This window comes from Alternaria rosae (genome assembly GCF_020736505.1).
Source record: "Alternaria rosae strain MPI-PUGE-AT-0040 chromosome Unknown BKA58scaffold_11, whole genome shotgun sequence".
Taxonomy (NCBI): domain Eukaryota; kingdom Fungi; phylum Ascomycota; class Dothideomycetes; order Pleosporales; family Pleosporaceae; genus Alternaria; species Alternaria rosae.
In genome coordinates, this window is record NW_025763580.1 from 829030 (window position 1) to 846061 (window position 17032).

General features: G+C 53.2%; 6 protein-coding genes across 6 annotated transcripts; 3 read left to right on the plus strand and 3 right to left on the minus strand.

Moving 5' to 3' along the window:
- Window positions 1–231: 231 nt before the first annotated feature.
- BKA58DRAFT_347262 (glycine dehydrogenase) lies at window positions 232–4069 on the minus strand. Its single transcript, XM_046168451.1, has 2 exons — window positions 670–4069; window positions 232–615 (listed from the first exon to the last, which is right to left on the minus strand). Exons 1-2 carry the CDS (start codon window positions 3803–3805, stop codon window positions 524–526), a joined length of 3228 nt encoding a protein of 1075 aa, XP_046020992.1. The 5' UTR covers window positions 3806–4069; the 3' UTR covers window positions 232–523.
- Window positions 4070–9192, minus strand: BKA58DRAFT_393654 (uncharacterized protein). The gene is made up of 4 exons (XM_046171110.1): window positions 8763–9192; window positions 5115–8717; window positions 4497–5068; window positions 4070–4440 (listed from the first exon to the last, which is right to left on the minus strand). The coding sequence occupies exons 1-4, from the start codon at window positions 9041–9043 to the stop codon at window positions 4328–4330; spliced, it is 4569 nt and encodes a 1522-aa protein (XP_046020993.1). The 5' UTR covers window positions 9044–9192; the 3' UTR covers window positions 4070–4327.
- Window positions 9193–9285: 93 nt separating this feature from the next.
- On the plus strand, window positions 9286–11827 carry BKA58DRAFT_473225 (actin-domain-containing protein). The gene is made up of 3 exons (XM_046175307.1): window positions 9286–9369; window positions 9419–10853; window positions 10909–11827. Exons 1-3 carry the CDS (start codon window positions 9340–9342, stop codon window positions 11376–11378), a joined length of 1935 nt encoding a protein of 644 aa, XP_046020994.1. The 5' UTR covers window positions 9286–9339; the 3' UTR covers window positions 11379–11827.
- BKA58DRAFT_393656 (uncharacterized protein) lies at window positions 11828–13703 on the plus strand. Its single transcript, XM_046171111.1, has one exon. It carries the CDS (start codon window positions 12000–12002, stop codon window positions 13494–13496), a length of 1497 nt encoding a protein of 498 aa, XP_046020995.1. The 5' UTR covers window positions 11828–11999; the 3' UTR covers window positions 13497–13703.
- A 227-nt stretch (window positions 13704–13930) lies between these two features.
- BKA58DRAFT_444302 (uncharacterized protein) lies at window positions 13931–15397 on the plus strand (the record flags this gene model as incomplete). The annotated part of the gene is made up of 3 exons (XM_046174056.1): window positions 13931–14285; window positions 14336–14916; window positions 14966–15397. 3 exons carry the CDS (start codon window positions 13931–13933, stop codon window positions 15395–15397), a joined length of 1368 nt encoding a protein of 455 aa, XP_046020996.1.
- Window positions 15398–15489: 92 nt separating this feature from the next.
- Window positions 15490–16788, minus strand: BKA58DRAFT_54461 (heterokaryon incompatibility protein-domain-containing protein). Its single transcript, XM_046175494.1, has one exon. The coding sequence runs from the start codon at window positions 16689–16691 to the stop codon at window positions 15582–15584; it is 1110 nt and encodes a 369-aa protein (XP_046020997.1). The 5' UTR covers window positions 16692–16788; the 3' UTR covers window positions 15490–15581.
- Between the last annotated feature and the right edge of the window lie 244 nt (window positions 16789–17032).

The window sequence follows — 17032 nt, forward strand, 5'->3', positions numbered from 1 at the left end:
GGGGGTCCTTTTTGGGAAACCGCGGGAGGATGTTATGTGAGAAAGAAGCAAGTCGACAGCCTGAATGAGGTTTTTATATGCATTCAGCCAAGCTAGTTGTGGTCATGCACGTGAACCACGAAGTCCGCACACTAGCCGCGATGCAGACACGGAGGTCTCCGGGATTGTTCGCAACCATCTTCATCACGTCACAGAAACCACATTAACCACAAAGACTCAGTAAATACGACGTTTTGCATCATGAAGTATCATCTCATTCCCATACCTATCATAGCATTATCTATACCCAGCAAGAAAACGCCACATATGCATTCATAAAGCCCACAAAAAAATTCATCGACCAGCAAGTGTTGAAGCCATGCCATGGTGATGTAAACAAGACGCCAGAACACCCACGCTGGGGGTGCTTGTTGAAGAAAGAGGCCTATCCGATAGAGCCCCGCACCTTTGATGCAAAGAGTAAAGAAAAGATCGTGTAGAAGATCTCGCCGGCGGTAGTTTGTCGTAGTTGGGATGGGAAGGCTTAAGTCGGGGTAGGCGCAGCCGCACCCGTGATATCGCTATCCTCGCCCTCAACAGGCGCGCATGTGCAGAAGAGGTTTGTGTCGCCATATGCTATTGCACTGTTAGTCCGAATCTTCACCATCCAAAGAGCAGAAGAGAACTTACCATCATCCAACCTCGCAACACTCGGCCAGAACTTCTTCGCTTTGAGATAGCTCAGAGGATATGCGGCCTTCTCCCTCGAGTAACTCCTCTGCCACTCTCCCGTGATAAGATCCTGCTGCGTATGCGGACTCATCTTAAGCACATTACCCTCCTTGGGCTGAGCACCCTCTTCAACCTCCTTAATCTCCTTGCGAATGCTAATGAGCGCGTCGCAGAAACGGTCTAGCTCAGCCTTGCTCTCCGACTCGGTAGGCTCAATCATGAGGGTATTAGCGACAGGCCAGCTCATAGTTGGGGCGTGGAAACCGTAGTCTTGGAGGCGCTTGGCGATATCAATAGCTTCGATACCAGCGGTTTCCTTGAAGCCGCGGACGTCGAGGATGAATTCGTGGGCGCAGCGGCCTTCGTCATTGGTGTAGAGGATGGGGTAGTGCGGCTTCAGGCGGGAGAGGATGTAGTTTGCGTTCAGGAGGGTGATCTTGGTCGCTTGGGTAAGACCCACGGCGCCCATCATCTTGATGTAGGCCCAGCTGATGGGTAGGATGCTGGCGCTTCCCCAGGGGGCGCCGCTGACGGGGTGGATGGCTTGGGCGCCGCCGGTCTCGCCGCGGAGATGGCCAGGGAGGAAGGGCGAGAGGTGTTCCTTTACTCCGATGGGTCCTACACCGGGACCACCGCCGCCGTGGGGGATGCAGAAAGTCTTGTGGAGGTTAAGGTGGCAGACGTCGGCGCCGATCTCGCCGGGTGAGCAGAGACCGATCTGCGCGTTCATGTTCGCACCGTCCATGTAGACTTGGCCGCCGTGTTGGTGGATGAGGTCGCAAGCAGCCTTGACACTGGGCTCGAAGACACCGAAAGTGCTGGGGTAGGTGACCATGAAGGCACCGAGCTCTTCGCTGTGCTTCTCGCACTTGGCCTTCAAGTCGGCCATGTCGAGGTTTCCGGTCGCTTGGTCGCACTTGATGGGTACAACACGCATACCGCACATGGCAGCACTAGCAGGGTTCGTTCCGTGGGCTGAGACAGGAATCAAGCAGATGTCGCGCTTCTTGCCAGGCTGCTGCTCGAGGTACTTACGAATGACACGAAGACCAGTGAACTCACCCTGAGCACCAGAGTTGGGCTGTAGCGAAACCGAGTGGAAACCGGTAATATCGGCCAAATCGTCTTCCAGCTGCTTGATCATGTCGGAATATCCGGTGGCGCGGTCCAGAGGCAGGAAGGGATGCAGGTTGGAAACAGTATCGAACGAGACAGGTGCCATCTCCGCGGTGGAGTTAAGCTTCATCGTGCAGGAACCAAGAGGAATCATCGAGTGTACTAGAGAAAGATCCTTCGAAGACAGGTGGTTGATGTAACGAAGAAGTTCCGTCTCAGAGTGGTGGGAGTTGAATACGGGGTGGGTCATGAATTCACTAGTCCTCTTGAACGGCTCAGGAACCTCAATGTCGACAGATTCGGCAAAAGACCAGTCGTTCCGAGTTCCGTTGAACACGTTCAATACTTTGTTGATCGTATTCGCACCAGTGGTCTCATCAACGGAGATACCGACGTGATGTTCGTCGACTCTTCGTACAAATATTTCATTCTTCGCGAGTGCGGAGATGATGGCGTCGGTCTTGTCGCCTGTCTCGACAACAACTGTGTCGAACAAGACAGGTGCATTGTCCATCTTTCCGCGCTGACCAGTCTTGTAACCATTGGAGATGAGCGCTTGTTGGATCGTGCGAGCCTTTGCAACGACTTGCTTGGCGATGGCAGTCAAGCCATTTGGTCCATGGTACACAGCATACATGGCGCTCATGTTTGCCAACAGTGCCTGTGCTGTGCAGATGTTGCTGGTAGCCTTCTCACGGCGGATATGTTGCTCTCGGGTCTGCAGCGCGAGTCGCGCCGCAGGGTTTCCCAACCTGTCCTTCGACAAACCGATCAGACGACCTGGAATCTTGCGCTTGTACTTCTCGTCGCAAGCGAAAAAGGCTGCGTGTGGTCCACCGTAGCCCAGAGGCACACCGAACCGTTGTGCGTTTCCGAAAGCGATGTCGGCACCGAACTCTCCCGGGGGAGTAAGCAGTGTGAGGGCGAGGAGGTCGGTCGCAACGCTGAAGAGCGCACCAGTCTTGTGCACCTTGTCAGCGAGTCCGCGGAAGTCGTTGACAGCTCCGTCAGTGTCTGGGTACTGCGCGAGCACACCGACAAGATCCTGGCCCAGCTCCTCCACCCTCTTGCTGTTGTCCTTGAGCACATCCGCAACCTCGATCTTGATACCGAAACCCTCAGCGCGCGAGTAAAGAACAGCGAGAGTCTGGGGGTGGCATCTTTCAGATACGAGGAAAGTCTTGTTCTTGCTCTTCTGCTTGGACAAAGGCATCATGCCCATGGACATGGTCATGGCCTCGGCCGCCGCAGTAGGCTCATCCAGCACCGACGCATTCGCAATGCTCAGGCCAGTCAGATCCGACACCATAGTCTGGAAGTTCAGCAACGACTCCAGACGTCCCTGACTGATCTCAGGCTGGTATGGGGTATAGCTAGTGTACCAAGCGGGGTTCTCGAGTACATTCCTCTTGATGACCTCGGGCACTTTGGTACCATAGTATCCCTGTCCGATCAGACTCTTGCCTGGCTTGTTCTGGCTCATAATCTGCTTCGCGGTGTTGAGGAAGACGGACTCTGGCACGCCATGGGCCTGCCACTCCTCCACAGTCAGCCCCTCGGACATTCTGCCAATCTTCAACTCGCGCGCTGACAGAATATCGGCGGGTATAACTTGGCGGACGAACTCGTCTAGGCTGCCCACGGGCGGATCCAGCGCCTTGAGCATGGCTTCCGCACTCTCGGCAGATGGCCCAATGTGACGGCGGGGAAAGGTGTCGAGCGCATCGAAGGGTCTCGCCGAGTCGGTCTGCTGGGGCGGGGTGTCGAATACATCGTCTGCGGCTTCGACGGCTGCGGCCGCCTGTTGTGCATTCGGCGCCTGCTGCTGGAACCCGCGCTTTTGGAGAGTTTGCAGGGTTTGGTATGCGATGGCGCGCGACGACGTGCCCGCGAGCTGGGGACGCGGTAGCTGGGCTACACACGACGATCGTGTGAGGCGGCTAGCAGTGCTAGCTGCCCTAAGACACGCTGTGCGCATGTTGGCTGTGTGGGTGCAGTGATGCTACGGGGAGTCTCCCCAGGAAGCAAGTATTTTTTAACAGAGAGATTAGTGTTCTGTTGAGCGAGTCCTGTGCGAGCAATTGGCCCGATTGCTCAAAAGTCTGGGAGGCTCGCCACTGCGATGGTGGTGACGTTGGCGGGGGAAACGCGTGCAACGCTCACAGCCCAGGAAAATGCAGAGCTGAGGATTCACAAGGAAAAGAAGAAGTTGGATCGCGAAACCCCAAGACGCTCGAAATTGACAGCGGTGACAGCGCGCCTTCATTCATTGCTATCTACACTCTAACCCGTCATTATCCGCAGCGTTGGTGATAAGCTGACCCTTGCCGAGCTAGCGGACGCGTGCCACTAAACCCCAAGCCGACTGTCCTTGCATCCACACGCATTCCTAGCACCCATTGGGCAAAACTACGCTGACCACCGCTGCATTCTATTACTTGATATCCACATAACCCGCATTGCACTCGACTCCGCGTGTTCTGGGCACGGTTCAACCAGACTAAATGCTCGCCCGTCGCGGTGCCATTGTCCGTCGGAGATTCTTTTCTTTCTCCGTCTCTTCGGTCACGGGCAGGATTCCTTGCTCGCGGAGCTGCGCTAGGTACTCTTTGCCTGTGCACCACGTTAGCAAAACATTTTCAAGAGTCAAAGATTGCGTCTTCACTTACCGTATTTGTACCCCACCTCGTAGATCTCTTCGAATTTCGCAAAGTCAAGCGTGCCATACGGATCGATTGGCGGGCGCATGTACCTGCATCCCGGCGTATTCTTCGCCCGCTCCAGCGCATCGATACTAGACACATATGCGAGGCGCGACTGGATCTCCGATAACGTCGGGGGGTTGGGGAAGCTAGAAAATGGATTCCACCGATTGAACGTTGCCCAGAAACCACTCAATGAGTCACCGAAAGACTGCGGTGCGTTGTCATCAAGACTGCCTACGTCGACCGCGAAGATGACGTCGGCACCAAGACTCTTCATATGTGTGACAGTCAGGTTGTCGATATAGCCACCATCCAAGAGCATGCTGCCATTATCACATAGCGGAGGAAGCAAGCCTGCAAGTGACATTGATGCGCGAACGTAGCGCCAGACGTATCCACTGGTGTGGATCTCTGAGCGCGACTTGCTGATGTTTGTGGTATTGCAGTAGAATTCGAGCCAGAAGTCTTCCATCTGAGAATTTCCAAAGGTCTTGAAAATACCGCGGTTAAACTCGTGGCCAGTGGTGTACGAAGCACTGGGGAAAGTCAGCGTTGAACTTTGAGTAGACATGTTAAACTTACGAAGGGTAGGTGAGATCGAGTGCAAATCTCCACATGCTACCCATTCGACCGGCAAACTTCTTCGCGCGGCCATACATGGGAACGACATCTGCATCCCAGGCATACAGTGCACCTATGAAACTACCGATAGATGTACCGCCCACAATATCGATTGGAATACCAGCTTCTTCAAGTGCGCGGATGATACCGATTTGCGATATACCACGTGCGCCGCCACCGCCCAATACGAGACCGACTGAGCGACCGCACAGACGTCGTGCGAGGCGATGGAAATCGCCCTTGAACGGTGTGTCTGCCGAGTACAATGGCGTCTGGCGGACTTTTCTCGATGTATACTTCTGAATCTCCGCCTGAATTACCTGCACTCGTTGCTTGAGAGCATTTCCAAAGCGTCGTCCGGCATGGTGAACTGGCTCCGAGGTTGCGCGGAACGACATTTGGATGTGATGATGACTGCCATTGATCCAAGGGCGGTTGCGTAGCCACTTCCGTGTGAGACCCGACGGACAGTATCTCTCCGAATGCAAAAGCACCAACTCTTTGCGCGCAGTAGTTTTCGTTGTCAAGAGGAACCGCTCGTACTCGCCGATATTTGGAGACGACTCAGCTAGACCAACGAGAAGAATGCAATCGGCCTGGTTGATGCATGTCTGCGTCCATGGTGATTTTACTGGCGTGTCGGCGACATAGATGACCATGCCATATCTTTCTTCCAAATCGGCGAGGTATTGCGAAAGCTTGAGTTTTCCCATTCGACTGAAGGCGTGTCGTCCGAGATGGTTGAGAATGGCAGCCTGGTTGAGAGAGACCACGCCTTGTGGCATGCCAATCTGGGTCAGCGCGTTCACTAGTCGGCTTCCAAAGTCCACTACCGGAATCCCAGCAGTCACTGGAAGTACGGCAACAGTGCGCAGATTAACTGTTGAGGACACGTTCGCACGGGTGGCCTTCGTCCCACGCTCTTTACTCTGTTCATGAAGTGGGTCATCAACCAAAGCTCGCATGCGGGAGGCGATGATCTTTGAGATCTTGATCGTGATGCCAGGATGTTCCAGTGCCAGGCTGTTGAATAGTGTCTTCGGAAACTTCGCAAGCTCTGTATCTCGGATGGCATGCAGCGAGCCCGGTCGTGATGACTCTGTGAGTACTTCGAGTTCGCCAACGCTGTCACCTTGACCGTATTCACCAATGACCTTTACCGCGCTGTTCTCGGCGTCGCGGATAGCGCGCAGTCTTCCGTTCAAGACGATGTATATAGCATCGCTCTCATCACCTTGGTTGTAGATCACTTGTCCCGCATTTACTTGAACCCATTCCAAGGCGAAGTCAATATGCTGGATCAGCCGTGGTAGGAGTGTTGTAAGACGTTTGGCGATTGTGAGCAATACAACTGGGTATCGTTCGACAATCCGCTCTATCGCTGAGCGAGGCAGGAAACCTACGTAGACATCGGTCTTGGCTGTGACATCGACGAAAGAGCGGTTCGATGATACTGCTCCAAGATAGCCGGCTAGTCCACCAGGCTTGGTCATAAATAGACTACGTCTTGTGCGCTTCTTCTTGGTACCATCGGCAGCAGTTCGCGAAGGCGTGCTTGATCCGGGCGGGCGGGATGATGGGCCGAAGAGGTCATCCTCGGTGTAGCCCGGCCCATTGGGAAGGGTTCCCAGTACGTTGGACTCAGGCGAGTCTTCCTCCACAGGCACGCTCACGTCCAAGAACCCATCAATCACGTAGTACAGGCCAGGATTTCTTTCTCCCTGCTCCACCAGCACAGAATCCTTGGGGAAGAAGACGATTTCCACATCATTGACGATCTCTTCCAGGATGTTGTGGGCCCCTGCAGTGCTCATGCTCGACATGCCAGAGGCTGATGCTACAGACTCTGTGTCTCCATCCTTAGAGCCCGCGTACGGATCCATGAAGCCAAATGCATTCGTGAACACAGCCTTCTGTCGCCTGGCATCGAAAGAGACGAGTTGAGGTGACTGTTCGACTGACGCGGTTGGCTTAGGCATGGGGTTTTCTGGGTTGATGAGTCCAATAGCCTTGAACATACATCCCAGTATAGACTCCCTGAACACAGTAGCTTCATCAATAGATTCCTGTCGGTGCAATGTTTTCGGACGTAGCGATGGAGATGCGAAAGGGTTGAAATTGCTGGCATCCAACGGTGTACGATTATCTCGACGTTCCTGTTGATGTTGGTATGGTTGAGAGAAGCTACTGCGGCCACTCCGACCAGTTCCCCGTGCCATTTGCGAATTGGTCAACAGGTCACCTGCGCTGATTCGGTCGTTGCGTGGTCCTTGATCTGGCGAAGTGATTTTGGGTAATATTTCGTTATTTGCGTTCGCGTTGGCCCCACGAGCGGCGGCGAGGCGGGCTTGCGCAGCGGTTCCTCTCCTAAGGGATACACTGGACCTTCGTCGTCGGCCGGCGCCGGGGTTGTGTAACGCGATGCCTTTCATGCCCTCGTCTGAGCCGATGCGCTCCGTCTCCTTCGCGAACTTCTCCTTCAGTCGCTCGAGCGGAGCATCACGCAAAAAGCCAGGAAGATCGTATGTAGTATACTTGTTCATGAGCTTCTCCGTGCGGAGGACCTCATTCGTCAAACTGAGATAAGCATGGCTGGTTGCGAGCGTAACTCTTTGTAGGCGCGTAAGGATGACCTGAACAATGTGCGCCGTTGCTTTGGGGTATATGCGCGTCAGTCGACGAAATGCAGTGGCTGGGATTATAGCGATGGTTGTGTCTACGGTCGCGCGCGCGACAATGTCTGGATGGGCAGATTTAGGCTTCGCAGGGCGCGAAGGTGATCCTCGAGTTTTGCTGTGCTTGAGTCGCTCATCACCAAGTCCGTCTAGATCCAGCGACAGAGGCGGCACGGCTTGAAGGCGCCCGTCTGCTGTTGGACTGTTCAGAGTAGATGTTCTTCGATGCCCGAACTTGGCCTCAGGAACTTGGTTTGGTGTATGCGGTCTCGAATCGTCGAATGCAAAGCTACTGTTCCGTGACATAGATGGCCTTAAGTCTTGCTGAGGCGACCCTGGAACACTTGGCCTTGGGTCTTCATCATCGTCATGACGCAGCTTGACATCTTCTGTAAACAGAGAGAGAATGGAGAACAACGAAGACATTGGGGCTCCGTTCTTGACTTCAGTAAGAAGTTGATAGCCCTGCCGGTGGCCCTGATTCGCGGAGTCGCCGGACGATTCCCCGCCCATGTCATCCTCATCAGAGTCTGAATCATTCCGGTTTGACTTGACAAAGATCTGGACCAAGCCATCTACTACCAGACAAAAGCCTTTCTCTTCTTCCAAGAGAATGGTCTCACCAGCCACCAACCGACGAGTCTGCATAGTGCGTGTTAATTCGTGGAAGACTGGACGCTCCAAGTAACCGAACACTTTGATCGCGCTCAAAAATTCATCCAAGTAGTTGGACAACCCCCGCTTGGAATCATGTTCGGCGCTGTCGGGAAAGACTTCAACCTGTGGTTCTTCACGCTGCGGCTCAGGCGGTAGTCGCGCGTACATGGTCATGTATCGGTACCTTACGAAGTAGCTGATGGTAGACACAACAAAGACGACGACGAGCATCCTGCAAATGTTTAGCTAAGATCGGTAGAGAGCGCTGGTAACGTACAGAGTTGTGAAGTTCATAGTGAAGGTCAAGCTCATGGAAAAGAGCGTAAACAGCCATGTCGGCAGGGTATAGGTAACCCAGTACAAGACTGTGGGCAGGACACTGAATATGGACAGAATGACACGGCCCAAGAGACCAAAGCTGGTTGACGGCGTGGTATCGGCGGGCTTCATGCCGAGTATAGAGTTGGAGAGCGCCTCTGCTTTGTTATATACAGCTGCTCTGGAAACATCTGCCAGTGACCGAGATGTGGCAGTTCCCGGGACTGCCATGGTGGCCATGGTGGGCGAAGAAAGATCAGTGCCGAATTCGGACCGTCACGAGTCAATATTTCCAGACGTTTCTAGAGTTGCTAATCTAGTGCGGTAAAGACAGGAATCCCATGATGTGCCGTGCTGCGGGCACGTTGAAATCCGCGGGTATGTACTGGGGGCGCTTGCATGTGGGGTGCCAGCCTGCCAGCTTGTGAAAGGCCGGGCCCGTGCATCGATTAGCGTGGAAGTCGCGAAACTCCACCGCGGTAAGCCTGGAGCTGTCACTCGCGCCGGAGCTTGTAAACATCACCCATTGCGCCACGATGCCGCCTTTTAAAGATGACCAGATAATCGTGAGTCTCACGTGCATTCGACGTGCCGCACGTGCGCTAACCGTGTTAGATCATTGCGCCTGGCTCGGAGACGACGGTCGCGCAGCTGGGGCTCCCCGAGTCTTTCACGCCCGCGCGTCTTCGCGTGAGATCGCGCATGTTCCCCGCAGAGAAGGAAGGTGAATTCGAACCATACAAGATCCGAAGAAAGCAAGATCAGCCCACCGCGACGAATGGCGAACCCACCGATGAGTCGCAACAAGAGAAGAAACCCACCGAGGGCGACGATGAAGTAGTGTGGGAAGAAGACCGCGTTTCGGAAGAAGGTGCCATATGGCCCATTCAGCAAGGTCGCATTGTTGACTGGCCATGCTTCTTCGCCCTCATTACGCACACCTACAACTCTCTGAACCCGCCCTTCCACACTCCGATCCTCCTCATCACGCAACCAGCATGGACCCCGCGAGAGCACGAGAAGCTCACCCAGTTCTTCTTCGAGAAGTTCAAGGTGCCTGCTTTTGGGCTCATGGACGCAGCATTGGCAACGACATGGGCATACGGTGTACACACAGCGACAGTGATAGACGTTGGCAAAGACAAGGCAGACATCACTGCTGTCAGCGAGTTCATCCCGCACACTCAGGGTCGCGTCATCTCACTGGAAGGATGTGGAGGCGAGGCCTTTACCCAAGGGCTCTTGGCTAAGCTCAAGTCCAAGGGTCTTAATCGCGACATGTGCGAACAACTCAAGCGATCACCAATTTGTGAACTTCTGCCCCCAGGAGTTCCGCTTCCAGGCCCCGGAGATGCACCTACCAAAGACGCGGCGACCAACCCTGCAGCACTTGCATCAACCGGCGCCACAGGTCCTGGCGCAGCAGCAGCAGCTTCCATCGGAAACGTGCCAAGAGGGCCTGGCATCGATACCGAAGTTGGCGAGGACGCGAGTCTTGAGGAGAGCGAAGGTGTTCTGGACGTGGCAAGCATCGTCGCTGGCGGCAAGATGTCGGAATACCTAGCTAAGAAGGAGAAGGAGAAGCAGGAGAAGGCTAATGCGAAGAAGAAGGGTGGTCCGGCCCCGGCAGCCAACAAGCCGGTCAGATTACCCAACTCCCGACTTGAGAAGGCCACATTCCTATACGAAGACCACGCGCTTCTGGACACCTTGAAGAACATGAATCTCAATACCCAGGAGATGGCAGATGCGAAGGGCGCTCTTGACGAAGGGCCAAACAGGAAGGGGCAAGAGAATGGAGAAAACGGCGAGCCTACATCCGCAACCGAAGCGAACGGTACCAGCGAATCTGGTGCTACCGGTAAACGCACAGGATCAATAAGACGTGAGATCGAGGTCGGCACCGAGCGATTCATGGCAGATGGCGATGGCACACTGGAGAAGATCGCAGACGCTGTGCACAGGGCTATATCCTCCATCGACGAGGTCGGGAAGCGAAGCGACCTATGGGAACAGCTCATCGTCTGTGGTAACGGTTCCAAGCTACGAGGTAAGACTTGTGCCACGTTTGAACGATCATCGTGCATCTGCTGACATATGTACAGGTTTCAAAGAGTCGCTCCTCCAAACCATCCAGACCAAGTATCTGGTCTCGCCGTCCTCCGCCACGATTTTCACATCCGAGATCCCATCCAACGTGTCAACGCCCATGGGAACCGGCGCGAACACACCGCAGCCCCAACTCGGCCCGCATGGCGGCTCACAAGTCAACCCACTTCTGCTCGCAGCAACGACCGCGCAGACACAACACATGATGCCACATGGAGGCATGCCTGGCATGGGAGGTAACACCCACTCATCGCACGGCCAAACACCCACATCGATCAAATTCATCAAGCCGCCGGAGTACTTCCCTGAGTTCAAAGACGTTGGTTTCGATGAGTCAGCCTTCTTAGGCGCTCAAGTCGCAGCCAAGGTTATCTTCGTTGTCGATCAGGGTCAAAGTAAGGGTTACATGACCCGTCCCGATTACAACGACCAGGGTCCACAGGGCATCCACGATTACAGCCTATAATCCGAGATCTAGGTCCTTGGATTACGAAGTTGGCTTTGACAAGCAAGGCCTTGTGTTACTTTTGCAAACCCGCCATTTGTGGAGTTTAGGCACGGTTTATGGATATCCCGGCGTTGCCAAAAAGGGAAGCCTGTCAAGTTTGATGAAACGGAATAGGCGATTGTCGCGATAGGCTAGCGGCGTATTGCGAGATGCTTACTCCAAATCCTATTTTCATGACCACCCATCCGTCCCATTCTTTCCTTTTCCACTCGCCAACTTTGTGGGAGTGAAACGCCCATCTCATTTCTTCTGGTAGTTAGGCATCGGAGTACGCCGATCGCCCTGGGGGCTCCGCTCCGCTCCCCACGTGCTAGGCATTAGCGAGTGGCTAACCGGATCTAGCCATTCTTACTTCTGGCAACTGATAAAGGTCGCCAGTGCCACTCGCTTTATATCGTTCTTGTCTTGATTGCCTTTTTGTTCATCTTGCCCAATCTCTGACATTCACGCGTCGTGTGAAGTATAAGTTTATTTCGATAATTGCCCTGTTCACGAAGTCCCACACTAGAGGCTGCATCTCGGTACCTGCTCCGATCTCCTGCCGCGGCTAGAACACGTCTTCACATCCAGGGGACACGAATGCGAAACTTGGTACTTAAAAAGCAGGATTTCCAGACAGTAAACATACATACAAACACTATCATGGCAGCTTCAACACCCATATCGAATACGATTTACACCGGCCCCTTTGTGCACAGCAAATCACTCTCAACACTCGAGATCCAGGAACGCGGCGCCATCTTCGTAGACTCCTCCGGCATAATCCGTTTCGTCGAGAAAGACATCCAAGAAGGCGACCTCCCCACTCTCATCCAACAAAAAGGCGACTCATGGACAGACGCGAAGATTGTCGAGATACCCGGCACTGGCTTCTTCTTCCCCGGCTTCATAGACACTCACGTCCACGCCCCCCAACACCCCAACACAGGTCTCTTCGGTAAAACTACATTACTAGATTGGCTCCAAAAATACACATTCCCCATGGAATCCTCCTTCTCCAAACTCCCCCTCGCACACCGCGTATACCAAAACTTTGTCTCACGGACCCTATCTCACGGCACAACAACAGCCGCGTACTTCGCCACCATTCACGTCCCCGCCACCAATGCACTCGCAGACATATGTCTGGCACGCGGTCAGAGAGCACTAGTAGGACGCGTATGCATGAACAGCGATTTAAGCCCCGAGTACTACAGAGACTCAAGCACCGAAACAAGTTACGCGGATTCAAAAGCCAGTATCGACTACATCCGCTCCATCGACCCCAAAGGCGAGATTGTGAAGCCCGTCATCACACCCCGTTTTGCGCCGAGTTGTACACCGGATTGCCTGTCTGCTATGGGCCGACTGGCGAAAGAGACAGATGCACATGTCCAAACGCACATCTCGGAGAATAAAGGCGAGATCGAACTTGTCAAGGAATTATTCCCTGATAGCAAGAGTTATGCAGATGTATACGACACCCACGGCCTCTTGACAGACAAAACCATCCTAGCCCACGCCGTCCATCTCACCCCCGAGGAGCGCAAATTAGTTCTCCAGCGCAAGAGCAAAATATCGCATTGTCCGGCGTCGAATACGGCGATTACATCGGGGTGTGCGCCCATTCGCGATCTACTGGATGAAGGGCACACCATCGGTCTCGGCACGGATGTCTCGGGTGGTAATTCGCCGTCGGTATTAGAAAATGTGCGGCAGGCGATTTGGGTGTCGCGGCATCTGTGTCTCCAGACTTCGAAAGATAACGCGAAGCTTTCGACGGAGGAGGCGTTGTTTCTTGCTACGAGGGGTGGGGCAGCCGTGTTGGGGATGGAAGATAAAGTGGGTGGGTTTGAGGTTGGGATGGAGTGGGATGCTCAGATGATTAGTCTTGGTGTTGTGAGTAAGGATGGTTGTCAGGATGGGACGTTTGAAGAGGGGCCGGTTGATGTGTTTGGCTGGGAGAGCTGGTCGGATTTGGTGGAGAAGTGGGTGTATAGTGGCGATGATCGGAATACAGTGGCGGTGTGGGTGAAGGGGGCGTTGGTGCATCGGACGGGGAGGTTTACTGGTGTAGAAAGGGTTGCGACGCCTTGATGTGACGTAGTTGTCAAATTGCCTTTCGTGCTCAATATAGACCACTTAACATCATCTCTCATCATAAGACACAAAAAAGACAAAATAGAAAGTGAGATACCGGTCACACTGTAAGGCAGAGAATGGGTCCAAATGACAGGCGGAATGTGAGTCAGCATAGGACGCGCAACATGAGACTAAACATAAGGCGGAACATCAGTCAGAGTGTTAGGCAAAGTGAACGCCAAGATAAAGGGAAGAAATCCTCGTCAGCGTGGCTATGCTGTGTGATGGTGAGAACTCCGAGTACATGCTTCCAAGGTATACTTCAGTTCTCGATCAGATCAGAACGTTACGAAAGATATATAACTAGTCTACGCTGGAGGCGTCTTGTTATTTTACCATCCCCCATTACACCTCAATTTTTCCCTCTCATTCTCTTACATTTCCGCGCCATGGCAAAACTTCAACTCGCCCTTTCCATGCTATGCGCTTCAGTAGTCCTCGCCAGCCCATTCCTCTCGCCCGAGCTCGAGGACACTTTCGTCAGTCTCAAAGCCAGACAAGAAAAGCTTGATGATCGCAAGAACCTTGAAGAGATCTGTGGGCACGACCCCGACGACGCCAACCCTGATGTCGCCGAAGAGATTTGGCGTGTGACGGGCGCTGACATCACACTCGACATCATCGCCTTGGGTATGTACGACAACTGGGTTCGCAACATGGACCAAGCTGTCTTTGATAAGCAACAGTCGGACTCCTGGGACTGCGCCAGTCTTGATGGGATTTGTGGAGCTGCCGCCGATTGCCGTAAGTTCTACCCTCAGCCAAATACGAATGTCAAATACTTACTGCAACAGATGAGTTCTTCGCGCGTGACCGGCCGGAGTACTATTGGATCATGTCCTCCGTTTCCAAGGCGCACACCGTCCTCAAGACTCTACACACGGAGCTCGATAGCAGTGTTCTTCTAACCGCACTTAGCCTTGATCAACTCAAGACAGACTTCGGTGTTACGGACCCCAAAATCAATCCATATGGCGTTGCTAATGGTGCTTTTGCTTCGGCATCTGGTGTCTTCGGAATGGCGGGACTCAGGAGCCCAAATCTCGCAAATCTCGCAGGACCTTACGGCGGAGCCCTTGCGGTGATTAGTGGTGGTTTTGGAGTAGCCGCGTCCACGTACCAGTCGAGCGACCCCGGAGCAACAATGGAGGCCATGTTGGCTGATTACTTCAATCAGAGCAGGAACGCACTTGCCGACATGGCGCGGAACCTGTTCGGGGAAGGCGATCAAAACAAGCTTCCCGAAGCTGGACAATCAGGTGATCGAAACTACTTCCAATCACCGGTGGGACGAACTTTCAACGAAGGGAAGTTCGTTATAGCGAGTGTCGACCGTGTATGGAAAGATTACATCAGTGTTGGTAATAAACTATTGGTACGTTAGTAAAGTCTCATTGTACCAAATTCTGGCTAACACGTGGCAGCAACAAGCACTTGGTACCCGTCTCCTGAGCGAATTGGGCTACCTTGTCTTCATCAATGTCGGTATTGAGAAGGAAGAAGATTGCGTAGGTGACGAGAAAAAGTCTAACATATGGCACAACGACCTGTGCATGGGTATCTACCACGTCCCGGAGAGAAACAATATACAGCTGCAACGACAAGACATCAGGTACATCATGCGCCCACTCGACGGTAGTTTGGTGGATACAATGACTGGGAAATACGGATTCAATCTCCAGGATGTTTACTCAAATGCAATCGAGTGCAAGAGAGCCCGTCAGGATGGTGAGCGAGAAGTCAACGCTCAAGACCTTCCTTACGGTGGCGACTGGCCACAGTGTATGTTCAACATTGACGTGATCAAGGGTCGCTGGGAGGGTCATGAATGGTTCACGGGATTTGAGGCGCTATGATCTAGCGAGTTTCTTTGTTTGCGATACTATTCATTCGAGAGGACCGGAACGTATAGGCGGGGTATTGGATCCAGAAATTTTGGAGGATTGTTGCCGTCTATAGAATGCAATGTCAGAAATGTCTCGTGGTATGGAAATGATGAGAGCTCGATCCCATGGCTGTTGCTTTTGACCGTTGTACATTTCAGTCATCGATTAACGTCACCCCAAACCGAATCTCGTCTTTAGACCATTCAATGTTTAGAACCTGAGCAAGCATCTCGCCAATTTCCATGAGCTGCCTCCTCCTCTCAACGAGTTCGAGGAATGTATCCATCGTCCGGCATGCATGACGCAGCAGTTTCATGGCTAATCCCTCTGGGGAAATGCTGTAGTCGATCTCTATATCCTCAGCGTCGTGTGCTAGCCCTTGTAAAGCGTACACTTTGTCTAGAACGTTCGTGGCTTCTTGATGGCGATACGTTTCTAGCAAGCCCATTAAGCATGCGGGTTGGCGTTCACCAGAGCCACCAACGCTCTGATAGCGGTCATCTCGCTCCGCTTTCGCAAAAACTATGATAGCTGCCGGAGAATCAAGAAGTGTACGAGGTAAGCGCAAGCGACTTCCCGTGAAGTGCTGATACCACCCTCGCACTTGATTGGCCAGAGCCCACAAACTTCCCAACTCAGTACGCATGTTGCCACACCATATCGTGCACTGTCTTGCGAGCATGACCTCTTGTATGATCCAGACTCTACGCCAGTATCTTTTATCGCATAATTCGATGATGCCTTTTGCTTGTGGTTCGGTGCCAAATTCTGCCTCTTGTTCTATAAGAAAGGGATTAGGTGTGCGCTCTATGAGAAACTCCATGCCGCGGTTCAGATAGGACAGGTCGTAGAAATCGCCCAGCCAGATGGAGACTGAAGTGGCTCTGCGATATATCCGGCGCATGATCGGAATCTGATGGCTTCGTTCGTATTCGTTGCTCTGATTGATACAGATAGCATCGATCCAGTACATACGATACTGCTTTTGCGACCGCATCTCTTCTAGGAAAGTCCACAGATTGCGACCAACTGCGAAAGGCACATCATTTAGTTCGATATCGATGGAAGCGATGACTGAGCCCCACGTGTATGATAACGCAGTGAATTCTGGCAGTCTCGAATGAAGTGAGTATACTCGGGTGCTGCATTTGATGGGATCAGAGAGCCTGCCGGGTCGGAGTTCCAGCAGCCTGAACTCTTCGCTGAATTGATTGAGCGGCCACGGGCCGTAAGCGCTGCGCTTGGGCGCGTAAGGGTTGTTCATGGTTGCAACTTCCACTAAAGCTGGACTTTCGTGCGCAAGTCCACCCTATTTTCCTTGAGGCATTAGTCGAGATAATTGAATACCTCTCAGGTCTACTTCAGAGTGAGACGTCATACAGGACACAAGGTACGCTAGAATGATCGCGTCGACCTAGCCAGTGCGTGGGGCGGCACACATCGCAAGGCGCCTGTGCAATGTGCTGGGAACGGTACTTGCAGGTGAGGAATATCGCATCAATTCAATTAAGAGTAGAGAGTCGTACACTGAGAAAATATGATTCATGGGCGAAGACAGCACGCATCTTTCGGGCGGGGCAACAGCGATGCAGTGCGGGGATACAT